General features: G+C 36.8%; 2 protein-coding genes across 2 annotated transcripts in view; one reads left to right on the top strand and one right to left on the bottom strand.

The window, feature by feature from the left end:
- Positions 1-218: 218 nt before the first annotated feature.
- The window catches only part of LOC123320172 (inhibin beta chain-like), a 37,093-nt gene continuing 14,069 nt past the window's right edge, over positions 219-23,242 (bottom strand). The window contains exons 2-5 of the mRNA XM_044907375.1: positions 6,273-6,475; positions 4,300-4,613; positions 2,314-4,210; positions 219-2,273 (exon numbers count right to left, since the gene is read on the bottom strand). Of these exons, the coding sequence (XP_044763310.1) occupies positions 3,916-4,210; positions 4,300-4,613; positions 6,273-6,475 (812 nt within the window). The 3' untranslated portion in view covers positions 219-2,273; positions 2,314-3,915. The remainder of the gene's footprint in view (positions 2,274-2,313; positions 4,211-4,299; positions 4,614-6,272; positions 6,476-23,242) is intronic.
- LOC123320171 (myrosinase 1-like) lies at positions 9,225-18,360 on the top strand. The gene is made up of 9 exons (XM_044907374.1): positions 9,225-9,384; positions 9,759-9,847; positions 10,149-10,449; positions 12,057-12,319; positions 14,843-14,937; positions 15,029-15,310; positions 17,044-17,178; positions 17,315-17,421; positions 18,178-18,360. Exons 1-9 carry the CDS (start codon positions 9,338-9,340, stop codon positions 18,296-18,298), a joined length of 1,440 nt encoding a protein of 479 aa, XP_044763309.1. The 5' UTR covers positions 9,225-9,337; the 3' UTR covers positions 18,299-18,360.

The following is a 23,242-nucleotide window of genomic DNA, read 5'->3' on the forward strand; positions in this document are numbered from 1 at the left end:
CTCTTTTCGTTTGTACCTCCAATACAGGAACACCTTGTGTATAGGTCGATGCAAGAAAGGTCTAAACTTATATATTTCCAATTCGTCCTTTCTTATATTCTTGTTGATAACTCCATTGAAAAAAATTGCGGAAATGGAGCTCTCTATAAAAAAGAATTCGGATTTCAGTTTCATATGAAATGAAACTTCAATAAAGGTTGAATTAAAAATAAACAACATTACAATTTTATATTTCATTTTATTCGAATATTTCACATAAGATGGGAAACATTTCCAAGTTTTTTCAAATGAAAGTTGTACATAAAAAAATTTCAAAATTGGCTTTGTAAGTTTGTAATACTGAAAGAAATAATCCACAAATGTAAGAGCCTAAAGCATCATTCATATCTTGACCTTCTTATTATTGCTCAGAATATATTGATTATAAGTGATTGATAAGATGTACGATATATAAACATGTCAGGATATCCAAAAAAATTCTTATATCTGAAGATTTCAGTCTGATTCAATATGCAGAAATGGTTTCAATAATGAAAAGAAAGGAAAAATTAAAAGAATAAAATTTCGTATTTCACCAGATAAGGTAAACTATATTATTGACATGTTTTACATAGGGAACCATATTTCTTTCCTATAATTTCAATTATTAATTTGCAAAAATATCAAATTCAGTTTATATACAAAAACAAATTTCATTATTGCTGATTTTCTGATTGGAAAAATAGAATTATAATATTCGTTAGTATTTTCGAAAACATGCTTTTATTATAAAATCCTAATAAACGAAATAGTGAATTTTCATAACGATGATGAAAAATAGGCTGTCCAATTCATAAATATTTCATCGTAATATCGAAAATAATTGATTTTTTCAAATGAGAAAGTTACAGACCAACTGAGCACAGGCATATTATTGACAACATTTGAGAAGACTTATCAACAATATTCAATCGATTATTTCGTTAAATGAGGCATAATATATATCTTTAATCCAACTTCGTGTATAATTCCATGTGCTATCAAAGAGAACTGGCTGATAGTTATTATTACATCAAAATGAATGAAATATACTGAACAGAAAACCTGTGTCTTCTGATTACTATTGTATAATGGATGTGAGTAGAATATGATCTAGGAATTCGAAAATAAATCAACCATTAAATGGACACTGAAATGATTTCGTTCAATTTAAGAATACCAAAATATGTCATGATTGAAAAATCTTTAATTGATCCATTTTCAGTTAAAACAATTCGAAATTTTATGATAGTCAGCGACCTATGAATGTTCAATAATAATAATAATTATTAAATATACATATGAACGAAGAGTTCCTCGTTTAGAATAAAGAGATAAGCAGAATTAGAAGGATGAACTGAAATGAGATAAATCATCCTTTGCTGAAAATATTAAGGTATTATTAAGTACCAGCCAACTCTCCTCACAAAGTTATTCCATATATTGAAGCTATTGTTCTAAGGATATAATAGGGACTAGCTTTAGGCGAACGAACTTATAGTATACATTTATCTTTATTTCGTTATAATTGTAAGAGCAAGACAAATGGACAAGGGTAAACTTGATTATTCTGATCTCCATAAGCTTATTGTCAGTTATCATTTTTATTCTAAGTAACAATTTCAAGGCAGTGAGCTATATATAAAAATTTCCATATACACCAATTCAAAATAGAAAAATAAGTTTGCTTTTTTTCAATACTGAATGTGTGGTACACTCCGAGAAGTTCATTAATTTCATACTTACTTTCCTCAGTTCTCTACCAATCTCACTCTTTTCTCTACCATTTTGTATCCGTTATCTGGAATTTATCTAAATTCTCCTAAACAAAATTCAGTGAAAGCTGTCTCGTTCGAAGGATACTCGTTAATTGACAAAAAATCCAGTGAACTTCAAGAACTTCGTCAACTGAAACATCCCTAACAGCTTTCACTAAAAGGAAACGAAAATAAGCGATAAAAAACAGCGAATTTACAGCGAATTATTAAAAGTATATACTTGTGCTTTTTACATCTTCCTATAATTAAACATTAAAAATCACAGAATAACTTGGTAAATAAAATATCACAAACATAAGAAAGATCACATTTATAATAGGAATGTATTCTGAAATGGGGAATGAATCTCTGAAAATATGTATATTTAGCCATACGTTTTACAAAATTCGTGATAATTTCAAGAGATCAAAGTTACAAATATTTCTACATGCCAATCTTTCGTTGAAAAATGAATTATTTTCGTGGATTATGCCATTCCTTTCAAAATGCAAGTTGTCGTTAATTTATTATCAACGACATTATGAAATCGCTTAACTTCAATCCCAAGAAACTTCAGAAGAACAAAATGAAACAGATTTAGGCCTGGTTACATTCAAGAGAATATTTTTAGAGATGCTGAATAAGAATTATGTTCTAGACATTATAATCTATAACTGGTGAATTTTCTTGGTTGTTCTTGTAATATTGAAACGATTTATATATTTGGAAATCCTGCTTAGGAACCGTACTTTTACAGGAAATGAAGTAAAATGGGTTTTCTGCATATGTTACAGATTTTAACGGCACTCAAAGCTGAATATTATCTTTTCAAGCATATGTCCAAAGCATTTCGTCAATTCTCATTCAGTACTCAAGGCTATTGCTTACAAAATTTAGTGTTCTTACTTCTTATTTATGTAAAATTGTACCTTCGTGTATTTTTGATGTAATATATTATTTCCATAGATAAAAACGTTGAATTTCCATTTCAAAAATAATGCTTCACTTTTCGAGTCACAACACATTTCGCCACAACGGAATAAGAATGGTAACAAAATGCACTCCAATATTCTCGTTAAATTATTTAGAGTTTATTTATTTAACTATCGGATAATTCGTGTTTTTATGTTTCGATTCAGAGTTGACTCTAGTCATTCTATCGCCGAGTTGTTTTTATTGTCATGCGTTTTTTCACTCTTTTATTTTTTTATCATTATTTACTCCTAAGAATTTTCAAAAAGGGTGAGGCAATTCGAATGTCTGCTTGAGGAAATAGTGGAGAAAATTCAAATAACCGATGAAATCTTCAAAATCTGTTATACAGGGTCTATTTTTCATTGTCAAATGAACATGTGTGACTAATATTGAAATTCACTTTCTGGTTGGCAGGAAGAAATTGCATGGCGATATGTCCACCTTTTGCACAATTCTATAAAAATGTATTAAACTTATTTTAAAGTAATAAAGAGTTCAACAATAATAATAATAATTTCCTTTCAGGAAGGAGCTATTGACGTGAATTAAACAGGAAAATGTTAAGAGAAGATCAGGCTTCCAAAACTCATTTAGAGACCCATCATGGCGTCACTAATTACCTCCTCAGGGTGTTCACAACTTTCAGATCTACCTTGTATACCATCAAATTCAATTGAAATTCCTGCAGGCTCGACATCAGGTGATAAACAAGATGAAATAGGCTACAAAGAGACAACAAAATCGATGCACAACTGGAAAAGTTACTTTCAAATGAATTTGGTGAAAAATTTTTCTGTTCAGGAATGTAGTATGGCGATTCACTATCGGGAAGTTCATATCCATTTTACAGAAATCTAGAAACGGCAGGTGTGGCCTGGGTAGGACATCCGCTACCTGGCGATAGGTGGCGCAACCATGTGACAATTTCTCAATGGTGCCTCTCTATTTTTGATGCTATAGCCAAAAAAGTGAACAAATAGACTCACTGATGATTCCTTCAGCTAGTTGAAGGTTCAAACTAAACTTCTAAAAGAGATTACAGGTAGAAATCTTTCTTTTTCACGCTTGAGGTTTAAATATTCGTAACCTTTTCCCGAGACATCGAATGACAGAGTCAACTCTACAAGCGAGATCAATATCTTTAATTTCGTTAACGACCAATCGTCTACGGACAACCGCACTCATCTACCACCATCTTAGGCATGTCCCTCTTGATCACATCCAAATTTGGTCCGTAGTAAATCAAGCTCATGCTCGAGAATTTCAATGGCGCACAGCATGGCTGCATACCACTGAGATGGTGGGTCTTCCTGACCTCTTCTATCACATGCGTATGGAAATTGTTGTAGGTGTCTGGGGTCCTAGGGTGGCCGCAGTCTCCTCTGCAGTAGTTGGCGTAGTAACCAGGCGGCGCTATCACCCAGTCCTCCCAGCCTAGCTGCTTGAAGCTCACGTAGAACCTAGAAAGAAAGAACATATTTGGTAACAATAATTATAGGATTATTGAGTGCGAAAGAAATCTCGAAAATAGTACTTTGCGAGCACTCACCTTTGTTTACAACATTGATTCCCACTCTCAGCCGAGCAATCTATCGCTCTCCTCCTCACTCTCTTGGCCGAATTTGGATCCGTGCGGATCACCAAAAATGGACGGTTCTTATTGCTTATTTTATCGATTTCTCTATTGAATATGTGGACGTGCCAATGGCCGCAACAGCTGCAATCGACGAGAAGTTGCAGCTTTTCGGTTCGCGACTCTGACAGCCACTTTGACACTATGCTGGTGACATTCAGCTTCTGCCAGCCGCTTCTTGATTCGTCCAGCGCCAGGGTGATGGGCTCTGACATTGCTCTGTTGAAGTCCTGAGGAAACGAGAATGTTAAAATTCATACAGGTGCATATACAGATTACTTTGACGTGACGTGGGTCAATGTCATAATTCGCATGATGGTTTTTGCGCGAAATCGATGTTGACGATACTGAATCGGGATTTACCCGAGCGTCGTGGAGACCTAGTAGATTCTGAAGATTAGATGGTAGAAAGAAAAAAAGGTTCTATGATGTATGCACTTTCAGCGGTGGGGAAAGCGTCTGCAGGTTCTCAAAGATGTAAAAAACAAAATCGTCAGGTGTACATACTCGAGCGTGTCAGATTAAGATACTGTATATGCCCTACGTGTCTCTGATAATAAATTCATGTTAAACTGACATTTTGCGTGGTGGGGCTAACAGCACGGAAGAGTTGAAAATGTAAAAAAAAATTCGAGCATGTTCGATTTTTAGAGGATATGTTAATTGGACCCAAAGGAAGCTACTTTTCAAGAGAATGACAATTCGGACGTGACGTAAGGTTACAGTGGTCCTTTGAGAATGCAAAAAAATCGTTTCTTGTACATACCCGAGCGTGTCAGATTTTCATACAGATAGTTGATCTCGTTGTCGCAGAGTGTTGACCCATTAATCTGTCACTAATCAGGGGTTCTTCTTAATCTGAGTTTGAGGATGATAACAAGGCAACTCTCTTCCTGTACCTCTCTTTTCATTATGAAAGTTGTAGACAATCAAATTTTATACAACTTTTGTCTGAGGCAATTTTGCATACTCTCAACCGTTTTCGAGTTAGAGGGCGATAAGGGCGAAGAGCTTAGCCACACATGCGAAAGGCCAAGGTCAATGTAGAAACCCAGTCTAATGTACATTCATCGCCATATCTCTCAAAAACGTTCAAACTTAGAAAAAATTGCTTCGGACAAAATTTGTAGAAAATCTTATGCTCTACAAGTTTTATAATGAATGCGAAAACAATTTGAAGCCCAGGACAGGAGATAATTCAAGGAAAACTGATTTTTGTGGCCATTTTGGCCAATTCTAATTGTTTCGGCTTGTTGAAACGGTCAGATTAAATTTTTTTCGTTATTCTTAAATCATTAGCTTCAAAATGAGACAAAAAGCCACCACGTTCGAGAATGTACACGTGACGTTTTTATTCGCAGGTTTGGCCTTCTCCCACACAATTTTGTCACGATTAAATTGTTAGATTAAGAGAATGTATACTTTTCGACATGTAATTAACCATACATCTCTTAATCTGACACGCTCGAGTATGTACAATGATCGTATTTTTTTTAATACTCTGACAGGCTATCCTAGACAATTCCCCTTATATACAGGTCTAATTTTTGTTAGAGGTACTCTACAGGGTCCGAGATATCTCCCCTTATATTAATCTGACATTCTCGAGTAAATCCCGAATTTCCCTCTTGGGCTCCCCAACTTATAGGCTGGCGTGAAAACACACGTCAGACCAATATGGACGATTCCGCGCAAAATCCCATATTTGACTTTTGAATCATGCGCATTATGACTTGATCACCTTCAATTGTTGTGCAGTGTACCTAACACCAAAACTTTCATGCAGAACTTTTTCCTTCATGGAGGAAACCACCGTTTAATTCAAATCACACGAGCACTAGTTGAAATATCAAAATTATACACGTAAGTCCTATATTAGGTCGACTCACTTGTGAACTAAGTGTGATAGATTCTGGTAACTGCGATATGATTTTGAAGACGAATATTTGAGTTCTACATTTGTGTTCCCTGGTCCGTACGAGATCCGCCTTCACCCACAAGGTGGCGCTGCGAACGTTAAACTCCTGCCCTGCATGTCCAACTTCTGAGCTCACCCTGAATTCCAGGAGCCGGTTCTGGTTCACTCTGGAACCTGCAACGAAAAAGATACTGTTTGTCATATTCTTCAAATCGATTCTTTGTGTGGTCTACTTTTAATTGAGTAGTTTACTTTTAATCATTCTCGAAATGGTTTTTGAGGTGTATTCGTAACCCAAGAATAACCGAGTACAGACCTGAAAGGAATGAATTTCGTCATGTAGTCCTTTTTCGCGAAATCAAAGAGGATGTAGGTGTCGAAGAAACAACAGAAAGTCATCATTATCAAGTGCAAACTACTACCTGAGCCCACTTCAATGAATACATAGAACATGAAGAGTGTTTCAGCACTCAAAACTCGCGCTGAGCTAGAACAATTAGTACAGTCGAGTGTGAAAGAGACACTGGCCTCATATGTTCTACACGTACGTATCCAGTGGCGTAACAAAAAGCCGTTTTGTTCGTGATTTCCCAATTGTTGGATAAGTCATTGTGGTGTGGAATGGAAGTAATACTTCTTATAGAGAATTGATGGGGCAGATAGATATTCTTTTCTGTATTTACCGAAAACCCTTCGAGTTAATTGCTTGCTTATAAATCTTACTGTTTGTTGTTAGTGAAAAGCATGTACCTCAGATTCTAGTTAAATAATTTTTCTTTAATTCATTGATGAGGATGGATGGGGCAATTTGATGTTCAAGAAAGTAACAAACATTTAGTATTTGAGTACTTCGATGCGGCGTCTTGATTTCTATAAAAGATACTCTACTTAATCTAACTGACGGGCTCGAATACGAGCGTTTATCACTACATAACTGCTCTCCTTTGACGTGAATACCACTAAGAAAAAATATTCCACAATATTATCCAAAATGTCTTCTACCGACGGCACTGTCTTTTCAGTTTCGGCAGTTCATTTCAGTTCTTTCATTCACCGCTGTATGTGATATTCGGGAAAACTCCAGTTTCCTGAAGCCTTTCTTCGAGTGCTTTCGCACCTGAAAATTCGTAGAGAGCCTGCCTAAAAAATTCCTCTCAGACAGATTGAAGGGTCATAAAACTTTTTCTTAATTCGAAACTTTTCAATACTTCATGATTGAAATAAAAGTTGAAAAAAAGGTTCACCACTTTGTTTCAAACTCTTCTCACATCTTGTAGTAGATTTCAGAACATTAAGTATTCAAGATGAAAGATTCATTGTTGATTTTATGTACTTTTTTTCAATAATTCAAAGTGTACTGCAGGTTTTTTAGATTTTTCAGATAAGTCTAGAGAATTATGGTACGTGAATCAATTTGAATTCCATCAATCATCATATAGCTACTGCCAAATCGGAAAAAAGAACAAGATTGATTCATTTTTCGTTACATTGATGAATATATGTCACGAGTAAATTTCATACTGAAATAATAATTCTCTATTTATAAACAAGATTGAAATCGATAACAGAGTTCATACTGAATTGATTTGAACTACGACCTTCGTGTTCATATTTCATTATTTATCTGTAAAGCTGTTCATACACTGGAAGATTTGTCGGTTTTGGATGTATATCGGAAGTTGATACCGTGGTAGTTGGGTTGTCTCAATTGGCAAAAATGGGATTTTAATTGCAGATAATTCATTCATTCATTTCTATGACAAAGACTTTTTTTTCGAGAACACTTCAAAAACATCAATCACTCCCAAAGTGTATTTTATTGGCCTCAAATACATAAAAAAAACCCCAATAATGAAAAGAATGAAACAAATATTTTAAAAAGTAGTAACAACAAAAAATGAAGTAGGAATCCATGCACTGAGTAAAATTTTTGAACAATGGATATTACTCATGGAACGTGAATACTAAAAATCCTAAACAAATTTCAACCTTTAATTAGGTATGTTCTTTCCAACAAGTATACCTACGAGGATATATTGAAAAATTCTTAGCCTACTATAGAACCGAAGTAAATTTCAATGTCAAAATATTTTATTACTCAACATATTCTCCTCTTAATTGGATACATTCATTACAGCGAACCTGCAACGTCTCTAGACCTTTAAAAAAAATATTTCTTCTTACTCTGCAAACCTGATCTCCATAGCTTTCATTACCTCCTCATTGGAAGAAAATTTACGACCTTTTTAACTTTTTTCAGTTCAGGAACGAGATAATAGTCGGATGGAGTCAAATCTGGTGAATAAGGAGGGTGATCTAGTAATTCAAACCCTAAATCACGAATTTTTTGCATGGCAACATGATATTTGTGTGCAGAACGCCTGGCGTTGTTCTGCGAAAACAAAACGCTCCTTTTCTCTTTAATTTTTTCCCATAGAGTGGTCAGTAATGTCGAATAGAAATCTCTGGTTATTGTTCTACCCTTGTCCAAAAAATCAATCATGATTAATCCATGGCAATCCCAAAAACCGAAGCAAAAACTTTTCCATGAGATTTTTGGACACGAAACTTTTTAGGTCTTGCTTCGTTTCTGGATCGTAGAAATGTACCCAAATCTGATCCATAGTAACAATTTGGTTCAAGAAGTCTACATCGTTTTCAAATCGAGCACAGATCGAATGCGATGCACGCTTTTGGTCAACATTCAAACATTTGGGGATCCATTTTGCAGAAGTTTTTCTCCTTTCCAAATCGACGTCAACTATATGATGAACGTGTTGTATGAAATATTCAGTGCTTCAGATATCCGTTTTAGCCCAATTCGACGGTCTGATAAAATCATGTCATGAACTGCATCGATATTTTCGGGGACTGACACAGAAACTGGCCTTCCCGATCGGTCATCATCTTCAATGGAAACAACATCCTCGTATATATCTTCTCTAGATTTCCGTGATGCGTATGGTTAACCTTATCAAGAATGTGTGATAGATTTTCTAATATCATCGAACATTTTCCAATGTGATCGTTTCTGAGATGTTGAAATCTGTGTTCTTGGTTCTTTCAATTTATACGAACATACTGTGAGTACTATCTTCATTTGTGCCCGAAGTGCTAATGAATTTGGTTTCAAACCAGAAAATAATTTTTGTTGTTTTTCACTAGTATCGAAATTCACGAAGATATAGGTTACCATATTTCACCTTTCCATACAAAATATTTTAAAAGAATCAAATTTATGTCGCAACATGGGCTCATTAGTAAGCTATTGGAGTTTCTTCTGATAAGTTTCATCATTTCTGATGGATCACTACAGTTCTGTTTACAGTACATCAAATCATTTGAAAGAATTTCATCATAATTTTTATCACTAATTTTTTAATATTTTCTGTTATATGAAAACACATTTCCTTGATAAGCGATTAACTTAACCATAAAATTTTGATTTAATTTCAAGGAGCAATGCGGAAAAATTTCCTGCAACTTTCTTGTTTGGGGCTGCCACATCTGCCTATCAAATAGAAGGAGGAAATGCAGATATTTACGGTGAGTTTTGTGGATATAATTTCATACTGATAGAACTCATGGGTGCTAAACACTTGAAATTAAGTTTGAGCTAATTTTCAATCCAAATAATAATATGGGTCACCCTCTGAGAAGTGGGTCGAAGTATTAGGGTTAAAGAGACGATCCTTTTGGCATTCATCAGTTCAGTTTCCCAAAAAAAAATAAGATTCAAGTGCCTTCCTCCAAAACAAGAAGCCATATAAAGGCAGGATTTCCTTTTACACTTTTTCCTCATTCTGTACAACAACAAAATGTATTGAAATATTGTTTACTTTTCTAGGAAAGGGTGAGAACGTCTGGGACTATCACATCAAGAAAAATCCCTACATAATAGAAAACAAATCCAATGCTGACATAGCCTGCGATTCATACCACAAGTATAGGGAGGACATCGAGCTTCTCAAATATTTGGGGGTGAATTTCTATCGCTTCTCCATATCGTGGAGCCGAGTACTTCCAGAGGGGTACAGCAATAAAATTAATATACACGCCATCAATTACTATAACGATATCATAAATTTGCTGCTGAGGAATGGGATAGAACCAATGATAACAATTTATCATAGGGATTTGCCACGAAAGTAGGTTGTTTTTGAGCAAAATTTTGGCACATGCCTCCCTTACATCGCCTTGCCAGGGTTATCATTAAAAAGGTCTTTCAAATTGAGGGCATTTTTTCAATATTTATATCAAATTCAAGGGTTATTATAGGCACTCAAATGAAGTTATTTAGTCATTAGGAATTTATCACTTTAAAGAAGAAGTACATATTGCAAGAAGCAGTGATGTCTATTTGTCAGCAATATAATTTAAAAAAAGCGAACTCTATGAGAAGAACCATAATCTATTGCTGCTCATAAGGACCCATTATTGCCGTTGTGATAAAATAGAACAAAAATTCAATTAGGCATTAGAGAATTTGTCAAACCATATCTATCTTGAAAATGTAGGGTTCCATGTTCCATATATACGAGGCTATATTGAAAAACTCTTAGCCTACTATAGTACCAGACAAAAATTTCAATGTCAAAATATTTTATTACTCAACATATTCTCTTCTTAATTGGATACATTTATTACAGCGAACCTGCAACGTCTCTATACCTTTCAGAAAATGTTTCTTCTTGCTCTGCAAACCAGACCTCCACAGCTTTTATTACCTCCTCGTTGGAAGAACATTTACGACCTTTTAAACTTTTTTTCAGTTGAGGAAAGAGAAGATAGTCGGTGGACCTTTGGATAGCTTTCCGAGTCTTTTCTCTTTATTTTTTTCCCGTAGAGTGGTCAGTAATGTCGAATAGTAATCACCGGTTCTTGTTCTACCCTTATCCAAAAAATCAATCACGTAATCGTGATGATGGAGAAATCTCCATGGCAATCCCGAAAAACTGAAGCAAGGACTTTTCCAGCAGATTTTTGGACACGAAATTTCTTAGGCCTTGGAGAACCAGAGTGTCGCCATTCCATCGATTGTTGCTTTGTTTCTGGATCGTAGAAATGTACCCAAGTCTCATCCATAGTAACAATTCGGTTTAAGAAGTCTACATCTTTTTCAAATTGAGCATAAATCGAACGCGATGCTTCTACCCTTGCATGCTTTTGGTCAACATTCAAACATTTGGGGATCCATTTTGCAGCAATTTTTCTCATGTCCAAATTGACGTGAACTAAATGATGAACGCGTTCGTATGAAACGCGTGACTGACACAGAAAGAGGCCTTCCCGATCGGTCATTATCTTCAATGAAAAATTTACCTCTTTTGAAGCTTGCAGTCACATCCGAAGGACATTGATCACCAAGGGTATTAAGCATATCTTCGTAAATCTGCTTATCTCTTAACCCTTTCAAACATGATGATGGCTCGATACTCCAATATTTCGATTTTCACAATTTCGGAGGATATCTTCTTTCTTTTAATTTATTGCGTAAATCTGGTTTACTTTTTTTATCACAAACTTCACACTGACACTTCTAATGAGTTATTATTCGTTGCTATGGTAACGCAATATTATTTTTATGCATGGAACTGGTCTAGGCTAACTAGATATCAATACATCCTCGTATATGAGAAGAATAACTTTCAAACTTCAATATTTTTCATTTGTTCTCAAGAAAAAGCGCTCAATTTAAAAGGTATCAGTTGCGGAGGTTCAGGAATGTATATTTCACAAGTAATCACTTTTACAGACTGCAAGAACTAGGCGGTTGGACCAACCCTTACATGGCCTATTACTTCGAGGACTATGCTAGGATCTTGTTCACCCATTTTGGAGACAGGGTGAAATACTGGATAACCTTCAATACCTGGTGTTATGGCTACGGTGACAATACTGAACCACCCTTCATAAACCAACCTGGCATTGCAAATTATCTGTGTCAAAACGTCAGGCTCTTAGCACATGCTAAGGTTTACCATCTGTACGATCAGGTTTTCAGGAAAAAACAGCTTGGTTAGTTTAGATTATTAATTTTTTTCCACTGTATCTGCAAGTATGTGTTTTTTGTGAAGTAAGAGGTGAAAATTGCCATACTTCATTCGAGAGCTGCCTAACCAGTTCGTTCTCAAATATAACGAATCAAAAGCTATGAACATCAACACTGAAAACAGGCGAATGAAACATTATTCAATTTCAATTGGTACCTCACTTCGAGTTAATAATTTTCCAGCGCGGGTGAATCGCTTGCATAAATCGATATGGAACTTCAATCGCACCAATTTCCGCTTTTCAAGTTCAGGTTCAGCACTGGTTTTCCACGGCAGTCCTTTAATTATTCAACTTTGGTGAAGTTTGCATGCACCGTAGTCGAATGTCCAACGAATTCGGAGAAGTTAACTACACTTAACTTAGAATTAGAATTAGCTTTTGATACGAGGTGTCCCAAGTAACAAGACAAGGCAAAAAATGTTCTTTATGGCATTCATTATCCAATGGCAATGGCTAGAGTAGAGCGAAATATTCTAATCTTGCATTTCTCCTTCAGAAGAAAAACCCCTTTTTCTGTAGGAGTATGAATTTCCCGGAAAGCGCTATGGAAAATCATGAGAGCAGTGTGCAAGAGCCTCCATACCAACAACACAGCTAGAATACAGCATAATGTCAGTACAACCGACCATTTCTTAACCAACTCTGGAATAAAACAAGTCTGCGTGTTAGCGCCTTCACTGTTCAATATTCTCGCCATAGCTGTCTCGATAATTGCTGACATGAGTATGCCTGTAAGAGGTGTTGGAATAAGATTCAGATTTGACGAAGGCCTATTTAACCTGAAGCGCCTCAGAGCAAAAACCAGTACAAAGTTTATCACGAAACTTCAATTTGCAGACGACTGCGCACTTATGGCTAGCAGCTCCTAATAACTAGTGCTAACCTAGACACGGATATACACAACCGTATCATTTCGGCATCATTCTGGAAGGTAAAGGACAGAGTATTTTAAAATCATGACCTCAATCTGAAGACCAAGACAACTGTTTACAAAGCAGTGATCCTCCCAACGCTTCTTTACGGAAGCGAAAGCTGGACGCCCTACAGGCAACATATTAAACAGCTTGAACAAACGCAACAACGTCATCTAAGACAAATAATGCAAATCAGATGGCTCCACTAAGTTTCGACAGAAGTCTTGCAACGCGCGTGTTGTACAACAATTGAGACTCAAGTAACGAGGGCCCGACTCAGATGCAGCAATGATGATGATGATGAATTTCCCATATTTCAAGACAGAGGATTATTGTATTTTCCAAACATGGCTTCTTTGATCTTTCGGTCTTTTATGAATAGACCATGTTTTAGACTCTATGAGCAGTTGCTCTGCAGCATGAACCATAGTTGCTTGGAACGCCGAGACACCCAGGAATTGAAAACATGAATTCAACGCAGTCAGAGCTTGTACGCAGATGACACAGGGATAGCGTTCAAACATCGACGCCCAGAGATCATACACCAGAGACTGTAGGAAGCCATAGATGAATTACTCAAATGGTGCATCAAATGGAAAATCCAAATCAATGGAAGAAAGACTCAAGCAATATTACTGCAAAAGAGAAGATTGAGGATGGAAGAAAACCTTGAAGTTGATGGAGAAGAGGTTGAATGGAAAAATGAAGCAACATACCTAGGAGTGAAGCTTGACAGAGGACTTACATGGAAAAGCCACATCAAATGTGCTGTTGATAAAACAAAAGCCGCAATGAGTAGACTTTATCCACTCATAGGCAGAAGAAGTCATATGAATAAGAACAAGATGATTGAAACTATCGCGCGACCACAACTCACTTATGGATCGGCGGCATGGGGCTTCGCAGTCAAGACCCACATCAAGAGAATACAGGCCACAGAAAATAAACTCCTTAGAATGGCGATGGATGTACCCTGGTTTGTTAGGAACAAACAAATCTACAAGGACTTGGAATGGGAACCAGTTACGGAATTTATGAAGAGAAAGGCGGAAAGGATATTCGACAAAGCCAAACAACATCCAAATGAGGAACTACGAAGATTAGTCGATTACGATCCAACGGAAGAAGCTAGAAGGTCAAGAACCTATCACCGAAGACCGAGAGATCAGTTGAGGATTTTAAGTAACCAAAGAAGAGCTTAACCTATAAAAGCTATAGGCTGCATACAACTATCAACACGACTATGATCGTGTGAGAGTCCAGAAACCATAAGCAATAGATGGCCGCGTAGGGGAAAACCAAGTGTACATGCTATGTCATTCAGGTGACTCTAAAACACTTGCTTGTCTTTAGACGATCTTCTTTTCCTGGGAAGCCATAGCAGCGTTATATTTGTGGAGGTGTTGAACCACAGTAGAATTTTATTGCCAACAAAAGAGATCAGCTCATGAGAACAAGATTCTTGTTGGTCCACTTGGTGGCCAGCTATACATATAATTAGCGTTTAAATTGCTACCTTTTAATAGTTTACCGTTTCTGCCTAGTATGATTTGTAAATGTAATTTTTTCCAAGGTCAAATAGGAATAACCGTCGAGAAGCCCTGGATAGAACCGGCCACCAACGATTCGGAGGACCTGGAGGCGGCAGAGAGGGCCCGACAGTTCACGGTAAGTTATAAACCGTTCCGCCGGGCAATAAGAATCTTTTATATCAGATCCGAAATGCCCCGATCAAGACCGTTGTCATTTTTCCCGATAGTTTGGCATCGTCGCCAATCCGATCTTTCATCCTGACGGCGATTATCCGGAAATCGTAAAAGCCAGGGTCGGCGACAGGAGCAGGAAGGAGGGTCACGTGAGGTCGAGGTTACCGGAGCTGTCCAAGGAGGAGGTCGAGTACATCAGAGGCACCTACGACTTCATGGGGTTGAACTACTATACGACTTTTTTGGCGAGGAACGACGACATGAGTCAGGATGATGTGGGTGCTAAAATGTCCCAAGGGATGGATTGGCAGAGATCAGCGTCAGTTTGGCTGAAGGTAATGTAATAGTTGATCATTGAATATCATTGGTTTAGCATTGAATAGTCCTGTTATCAGATAATCTGCGAACAATATCAAATGGTAGATGGGCAGCAGATCGACCGTTAGAATGCGACATAGGTAAAAGAAGGAGATGATTGTAGATTGTGGATTTTAACAGGTTTCACCTACATTGCACAGCGACCTCAAAATCGCCACTACATTGGCTTCGTCTACAGTTTGAGGACTCTAATGAACTCCAGTATCTGATAAAATGTCTTCAAGGATGTTACCTCCTAGCTCCTTCAATGTTCTCGTTCAAAGCATTTTTGCGTTGCCTAGAAATGGCTAGGCATTCTGCCACCAAGTGCCTCTTACTCTTTCCCACAGAATAAGCTCGTCAGTTTCAGTAAGGAATCCAGTAAGGAGGTGAAGCTTTTTTATCTTATGATCCAGATATTTCTTTGATCTCGCAGTGTTGTGGCCACTGTCCTCGCAAGTTGTAGAGTTGTAGCCACTTCATTTCCTCCTTTATCCATTAACAATTTTCATTGTTGGACTGGACAACCGTAGAATAATGAGTTCACGCCCGCCTCAACTCTCGTATTTCAGGAAATTCTATCCGGTCACGAGCACTTCGTAAAGTTTATACCGGGTACAGTGAAAAATCAAAGGTTGTTCAATAGAATGCGCCAACCAGAACTGACGAAATGGATACTAAGGATGACCTCGCCAAGTGAAATGACTTACTATACGGTATCGGGATGTAATTGTATTTCTCCAGAAATGAAAGAAACACAACCAGGGCGGATCTATTCGAGACTTTTACTCGCTACCCCAAGGGCTGACGCTCCATGACTGATAGCGAAGAAAAGGTCTATCTTGAGCGCAACTACGAGATTTCACTGACGACGAGCGGTATCTCTTATTCTCTATCCCAAGGGCTTACGCACCATGACTGATAGAAAAGAAGAGATTTCGGATTCAACACTTATGACGCGGAACGCGAACAGGGGGGTTGACGGGACTTTCCCTTCAGTACCCCAAGGGCTTACGCGCCATGACTGATAGCGAAGGGAGAAGTCAGATTCGCGAAACAGGGTAAAGTACGATAAAATATAACAGAAAGCGATACAGTACAGCAGTGTCAAAGAAGTAACCGGTGTAGGTCTAATGAAGAAACTGAACGGTAAAGACGGGGACCTACCTCCTTTATTTCAGGCACTCGCGGAAAACAAACGAAAACTAAAAATTAATTCCTAAGAGCACTAATACTCGCAACACAACGTCGAAATCTTCAACGGCATGCAGGAAAAACAACGTTAAACACAGATAAACGGTTTTTTACATTTACTCTGCCTATCGGAATGAATGTACTGAATATTTGAGAATTAAATATTTTCAAAGGCGGAAATATGTAATGAAAGGAATGCACTAAAACGAACTCCAATTTTTCTCAGAAAATTGGAGATCATTACAGCACTCTTTCGTACTGAATATAGAGAAATTGGACATTAGACTTATGTTGCTGATTTCATTCTTGGCGGAGAGAGAAGTGAATTGCATACATGGACCAGGTAGATGGCGCTTGAGTACTACTGATACTTAAAAACGTCAGCATCTACTTTACTCCGAAATGATGGTTTTTCTTTTGGCGTACATAATAATGGCATGTGAATGACAGATGTTCTGCGACTGAATTCATTCTGATTAGCATTTCACGCTATTGAATTTATTCATGTTGTTTATAGGGATATCCCAAAGGTTTGAGGAATCTGTTGAGATGGATCAAGGATTCGTATGACAGCCCCGATGTTATCATCACTGAGAATGGCTTTTCCGATGAAGGCACTTCGAATGATACAGAAAGAATACGTTATCTAAGGGTAAGTCCATATTTAACCAAAAAACTAGAAATGTTTTTTTGTTTGTATGATTTAAAACCTAGATGAATAGGCTTTGTAACGTTTTATAACAAGGATATTCATAATGAGAACTTGATGGAATTAAATTCACTTTTAGGATCATCTGAACGAACTTTCGTTATCAATAGAAGAGGATAAAGTTTCTGTCAAAGGATATGCTGTTTGGAGCTTACTAGATAATTTTGAATGGATGAGAGGATATAGGTGAGGAGTGATATAAAATAAAGTCCTAAATGGATTTTTACATTTATTATAGAAAAATTCTCATATCATGAAAGATAAAGAATATTCTGATCAAGATAAAGTAGGAAGTTCAAATCACTTTTTATAGTTGGGGAGCCCAAAGTGCTTAATATGGATTTACTCGAGCGTAATGGAGACCTAGTGGATTTTGAAGATTAAATAACAAAAAAAAAGAGTCACTTTCAGAGATGGAGAAAACGTCGGCAGGTTTTCAAAGATGAAAAAAATTTCCGGTGTACATACTCGAGCGTGTCAATTTAAGATACTGCATCTACCCTACTTGTATCCGATAAGTAAAAGAAAAAAGCCACCACTCTCGTTTTTTCGCAAGTTTGACGCTCTCTCACACATTTTTGTCACGCTCAAATTGACAGATTGAGGGAATGTATACATTTCAACCACATATATCTTAATCTGACATGCTCGAGTATGCACATATCGATCGTTTTTTTTCAGTACAGGCTGTCCTAGACAATTTCCCCTATATACAGGTCTAATTTTTGGTAACGTTACTCTCCAAGGTATTATATTAATCTGACACGCTCGAATAAATCCCGGATTTCCTACTTGGGCTCTTCAAATATTACGTGCTTTTTTGCTTTGAACAAGCTTTATGTCGATTGAATAGAGTAAATATGAAAAGGCGTGGATCCTACTTGAAATATCTCAAATTGAAATTCGATTCAATTAATTAAAAAGGTTTTTGAAATATTTCAGTGAAAAGTTTGGTTTATACCAAGTCGACTTCAATGATCCAAACCGTAAAAGGACCAAGAAAGCTTCAGTTGACTGGTATAGAAAAGTTATAAAGGAGAGAACACCAGATGTTGAATCATAATAATGAAAGCTGATTTAATTTTTTTTAGAGTTGATACCATTAAAAGATTTCCGAAATGAAAACGAGTTTTTAACCTTTACTAGCACCTTCGCCAGTTTGTAATTTCCCTTGAGACAAGAATATTTCTGACATGTTGGACACTGTATCATTACTTTTCACACACACTTATTTCAGCGTTAGCTCATTCATTGTTATTAGTGTGAATACTTGTGAAAACAAGATGGGAGTGAACAATATAGTAGTATATTTCATTGCATGCTAACCTTAGGGAATTTATTGTTCGAGAGTAAGTTCGTTGAAACTCCTCGTCGGTTATTTTAGTGGCGCCACTTTTTTCAAACGAAATTACGTACTTATTATACGGCACTCTTTGTTGAATGGAAAGCTGTTCGAAATAAAAATCATATCAAACTGGTCACCAGGGCACAATGCGCGCATATACTGTTCCTCCAACTTTTGAATTATGATGAGATGCCTCGTTTTGACGAGAGTTACAACCGGAATTTACAAACGACATTTTCCTTATTCGAGTTTCATGGTGTGCTTATAAGTCGGAATTTCAGCGAATGAGCTCCGGAAAACTCTGGCAAACTATCCATTATTAGGTGGTATAACATTGAGGTTTATTGGCCTCGCAACGACTGGAATTTTGTTTTCATGTTGATAGTCAGTGACATGGAAATTGTATCTGGGAGAAGGGGTGGAAATTTTATTTATTGAACTCAGGAGAAAAGGTTACGAGAAGGTGGCACTTCATTATGTATTTTGTATACGTATATTTATTTATTTTCAACAAGTATTTGAGTTTTAAGTTCCGCAAGATTCAATACTTGATTTTGCCAGTCTTCTCATCTAGACCAGACTTAAAGCTATCTGCTTCAAGAAATATCAACCAAATACTTTTAAAGAAAATGCTCAAAACTGGAACATAATCATTTCAGGACCAGAACAGTTACAGAATAACTCTGGAAGATGAATTTTTTGCATATCTGATTCAACTTGTTTCCCTAGCTTTACCGCTGTGCTATGTAAAAGGGGAGAAAGAATAAAGGAATACACCAACTAAAATTTCAAGGTTAGGTAATACCATTAAGTAGTACAAAGATGGTTCAAAAACCACGATAGGGGAATATACCAGGATATATTGAAACATTCTTAGCCTACCATAGAATCAAACAAAATTTCAATGTCAAAATATTTTATTATTCAACATATTCTACTCTTAATTGGATACATTTATTACAGCGAACTTGCAAAATCTGTAGACCTTTCCATAAAATTTTTTCTTCTTGATCTGCAATCCAGACCTCCACAGCTTTGATTCCCTCTTCGTTTGATGAAAATTCACGACCTTTTAAACTTTTTTTCAGTTAAGGAAAGAAATGATAGTCGGATGAAGCCAAATCTAGTGAATAATGGGGGTGTTCTAGTAATTCAAACCCTAAATCACCAATTTTTTGCATGGCAACATGAGATTTGTGTGCAGGGCCGTTGTGCTGCAAAAACAAAACACCTTTGGATAGCTTTCAGAGTCTTTTCTGTTTAATTTTTTCCCGTAGAGTGGTCAGTAATATCGAATAGTATTCTCCGGTTATTGTTCTACCCTTATCCAAAAAATCAATCATGATTACTCCCATGAAGCAAGTACTTTTCCAGCAGATTTTTGAACATGAAACTTCTTAGGTCTTGGAGAACCAGAGTGTCGCCATTCATCGATTGTTACATTGTTTCTGGATCGTAGAAATGTACCCAAGTCTCATCCATAGTAACAATTCGGTTTGAGAAGTCTACATCGTTTTCAAATCTAGCACAGATCGAACGCGATGCTTCTACTCTTGCACGCTTTTGGTCAACATTCAAACATTTGGGGATCCATTTTACAGAAATTTTTCAATGTCTAAATTGACGTGAACTATATGATGATCGCGTTCGTATGAAATATTCAGTGCTTCAGATATTCGTTTCATGCAGTTCATGCCATGACACAGGTTCGTATTCTTCATTCTGTTACCAAATGTAAAATCGAAGAAAACTGACGAACTTTTGCTTTCAAACATTCTCACAAAATTTTCAACAGAAATGATTTATTTCTTCTGGCTTTCAGCGTTCTGAACTGAAGTGAGAATACATTTTATGACAATATTCAATAGAAAAATGAGGATGGGTAGTGATATTCCGATAATAAACAAATATTTTAACAGTTGATTCCTGAGTCAAAAGAAACAGAAGAATTTCATCTTTAGTTCTATCTCACAAACGATTTTATCTGATGAAATGAATTTCGGGATATAGTTTTTCATTTATTTGATAAATCTTTTTCGAACACGAGTGAAAGACTCACCCCGTATAAACTGTGAGGATAGAATATCAGTTCTTTATTGAGGGTAAAAACCCAACAATGAAGAATCTTCGATTTTTTCGCAGAAGATCTTTACTCATCGAAACCAATAAATATTCCAAGTCGACACGAAGCCCAAAAGCAAAAAATTTCACATCAGTAAAAGAAACAACAAAAATGTTTTATCCAACCCTAATTCATTGACAGGGGGATCACTCAATATCCAACACGAATATTTCTGTCAATTGATATGTTGGGCAAATATTTCTCACCCCTCCGACAAGGCAAGATACAAAACAAACTTCTATATTATCTCATACCCGAGAAACGTTGATATCCCCTCAACGACAAACGAAACACTCAAAGAATTACAACATCCCTGTCGCAAATTATCCCCTGATTCCAACAGGATACGACCCTGCAACAATTTATGACACGCGAAAGAAGCCAAAGTTTCGCCCCTAAAGGGGAGGGAAAAGGATTACTTTGGGAGAGCTGGGGGTAGTAGGAATCAACTAATGTTACATTAGTAGAGGAACGCTTTTTCCGGTTTTTCTACGTCTTCAGATTTGGAGACAACCTCTTATGATAATTTTGTTGTTCTTCATGTTTTTATTGGGATATGTCAGGGTGGAAATTGAGCTGAGAAAAAGCATCAGGAAATGAAATGAAATGGACTCCGATTTGTTCTTTCAACATTAAGTTTTTCTTTGATTATGAATAATTAAATTATTATAATAAAAAAATTTATTTGCATATTTCTCCCCATGTTTCTTCATGAAAAAATTCGTTCAATATCTATATTTATTCCATGAAGTGTATGTCATATAATTTCAATGAAAATGCATCGTCGTCCTCGGTAATTACCAAATTGACGAAAAAAGATAAAAACCCGTTAGCGTCCGCTCCAATAAAAATTCGGATAGTTTCCGAGCGAGCAGACAAACCTCTTAATTGAAAAATCCGGAAATAGCCCGGAAACCAGAACGTATTAACTCGTAATCCGAGTGCAGCGCCTGCCCTGATTCAAGCAATGACCCTGAAACTTCAACGCCAACTTCCTCGGAGTGGCAGTAAAATAGTCTTCAGTTTCCCCATCGACATGCCGGGGTTTAAACTTTCCTGGACTTTTTTTTTTTTGGTGTTTATGGATTCGATTATAATTGTTACATGTTCAGAAAGACTTTATAACCTGTGCGTTTGTTCTGTCCATCCAAAGATGCAGAACTTACGAAATTGTAACTGTTCCAGTTTGAGAAGATCTTTTTCAAAGAAAAATGATGCATCTCAACGTTCTCAAACTCTTTTTTGTTCAGTCATCTTTTTGGGAAATATAATATCCTCAAGATAGGGATATATGTGCAGGAACTCCAATTTCTTTCATAGAAAGAAAGTTGTTTGTTTTTAGAGAAACAAAATCTATTTAAAACACGCTGAACCAAATTCGAGCACGTGAGACCACAGTGCTTTTATATCACCCTGACTTTCAGAATCAACCAAATTAGTAAGCACTAAATAAAAGGAATAAACGATAAACCATGACTATATCTGTTGAAAATTGAGCAATGTACCATCCGATCTTGCTCTTGTCTACGCTACTGAATTTTTAATCCTCAATAATACTGCTCAACTGATAAGTTCACTCGAGTCAACCCATTTATGTGCGTCCTCAGGATATGAATTTTATTATATTTTACAATTTACATACAGATTCTCACATGGAAATGGGTATGTAACATCAGAACTGAACTTTATCATGCTTTTCTCATTGATTTATTGCCTTCTCATGTTCATGAGATTAATGCATCAATTCGGCATCACGCGCATTCTGGAAGCTAAGGGTAAGAGTGTTTCGCAATCACGACCTCAATCTGAAGACCAAGAGAGCTCTTTACAAAGCAGTCGTACTCCCAACGCTCCTTTACGGAAGCGAAAGCTGGACGCCCTACAGGCGACATATTGAACAACTTGAACAAACGCAACAACGTCATCTAAGACAGATAATGCACATCAGATGGTTCTACAAACTTACAAATGCCAAAACCAAAATCCTGGTAAGTCCGCCAGAAAGCCTTCAAACAGAAATCAGCCTGTAGAATGAAACTCTAGAACAGGTCGAGCAGTTCAAATACTTGGAAAGCTTCATAAATACTAGGGCTAACCTAGACACGGAAATAGACAACCGTATCAATTCGGCATCACGGATATTCTGGAAGCTAAAGGTCAGATTATTTCAAAATCTCTACCTCAATCTGAAGACCAAGACAGCTGTTTACAAAGCAGTCGCCCTCCCAACGCTGCTTTACGGAAGCGGAAGCTGGACGCCCTACAGGCGACATATTTGGGGTTTGGAAAAACGCAACAACGTCATCTGAGACAGATAATGCACATCAGATGGTTCCACAAAGTTTCGAATGCAGAAGTCTTGCAACGCGCGAGTTGTACAACAATTGAGACTCAAGTAACGAGGGCCCGACTCAGATGGAGCGGCCACATTTTGAGGATGCAAGACACAAGTCTTCCCAAAATAGCTTTGAATGGCGAATTGACCAGGAGGCCAGTATAAGCGGTTTAAGGATACACTTCCTCAATCCCCGAAATCAGTT

This window comes from Coccinella septempunctata, chromosome 9 (genome assembly GCF_907165205.1).
Source record: "Coccinella septempunctata chromosome 9, icCocSept1.1, whole genome shotgun sequence".
NCBI classification, from domain to species: Eukaryota; Metazoa; Arthropoda; class Insecta; order Coleoptera; family Coccinellidae; genus Coccinella; species Coccinella septempunctata.

Coding starts and splice junctions, on each gene's coding strand:
- LOC123320171 (XM_044907374.1), top strand. CDS start 9,338: ATGTTGAAATCTGTGTTCTTGGTTCTTTCAATTTATACGAACATACT. Junction 9,385..9,758: donor TCAATTTATACGAACATACT/GTGAGTACTATC, acceptor TTTAATTTCAAG/GAGCAATGCGGAAAAATTTC. Junction 15,311..17,043: donor CAGCGTCAGTTTGGCTGAAG/GTAATGTAATAG, acceptor TGTTGTTTATAG/GGATATCCCAAAGGTTTGAG.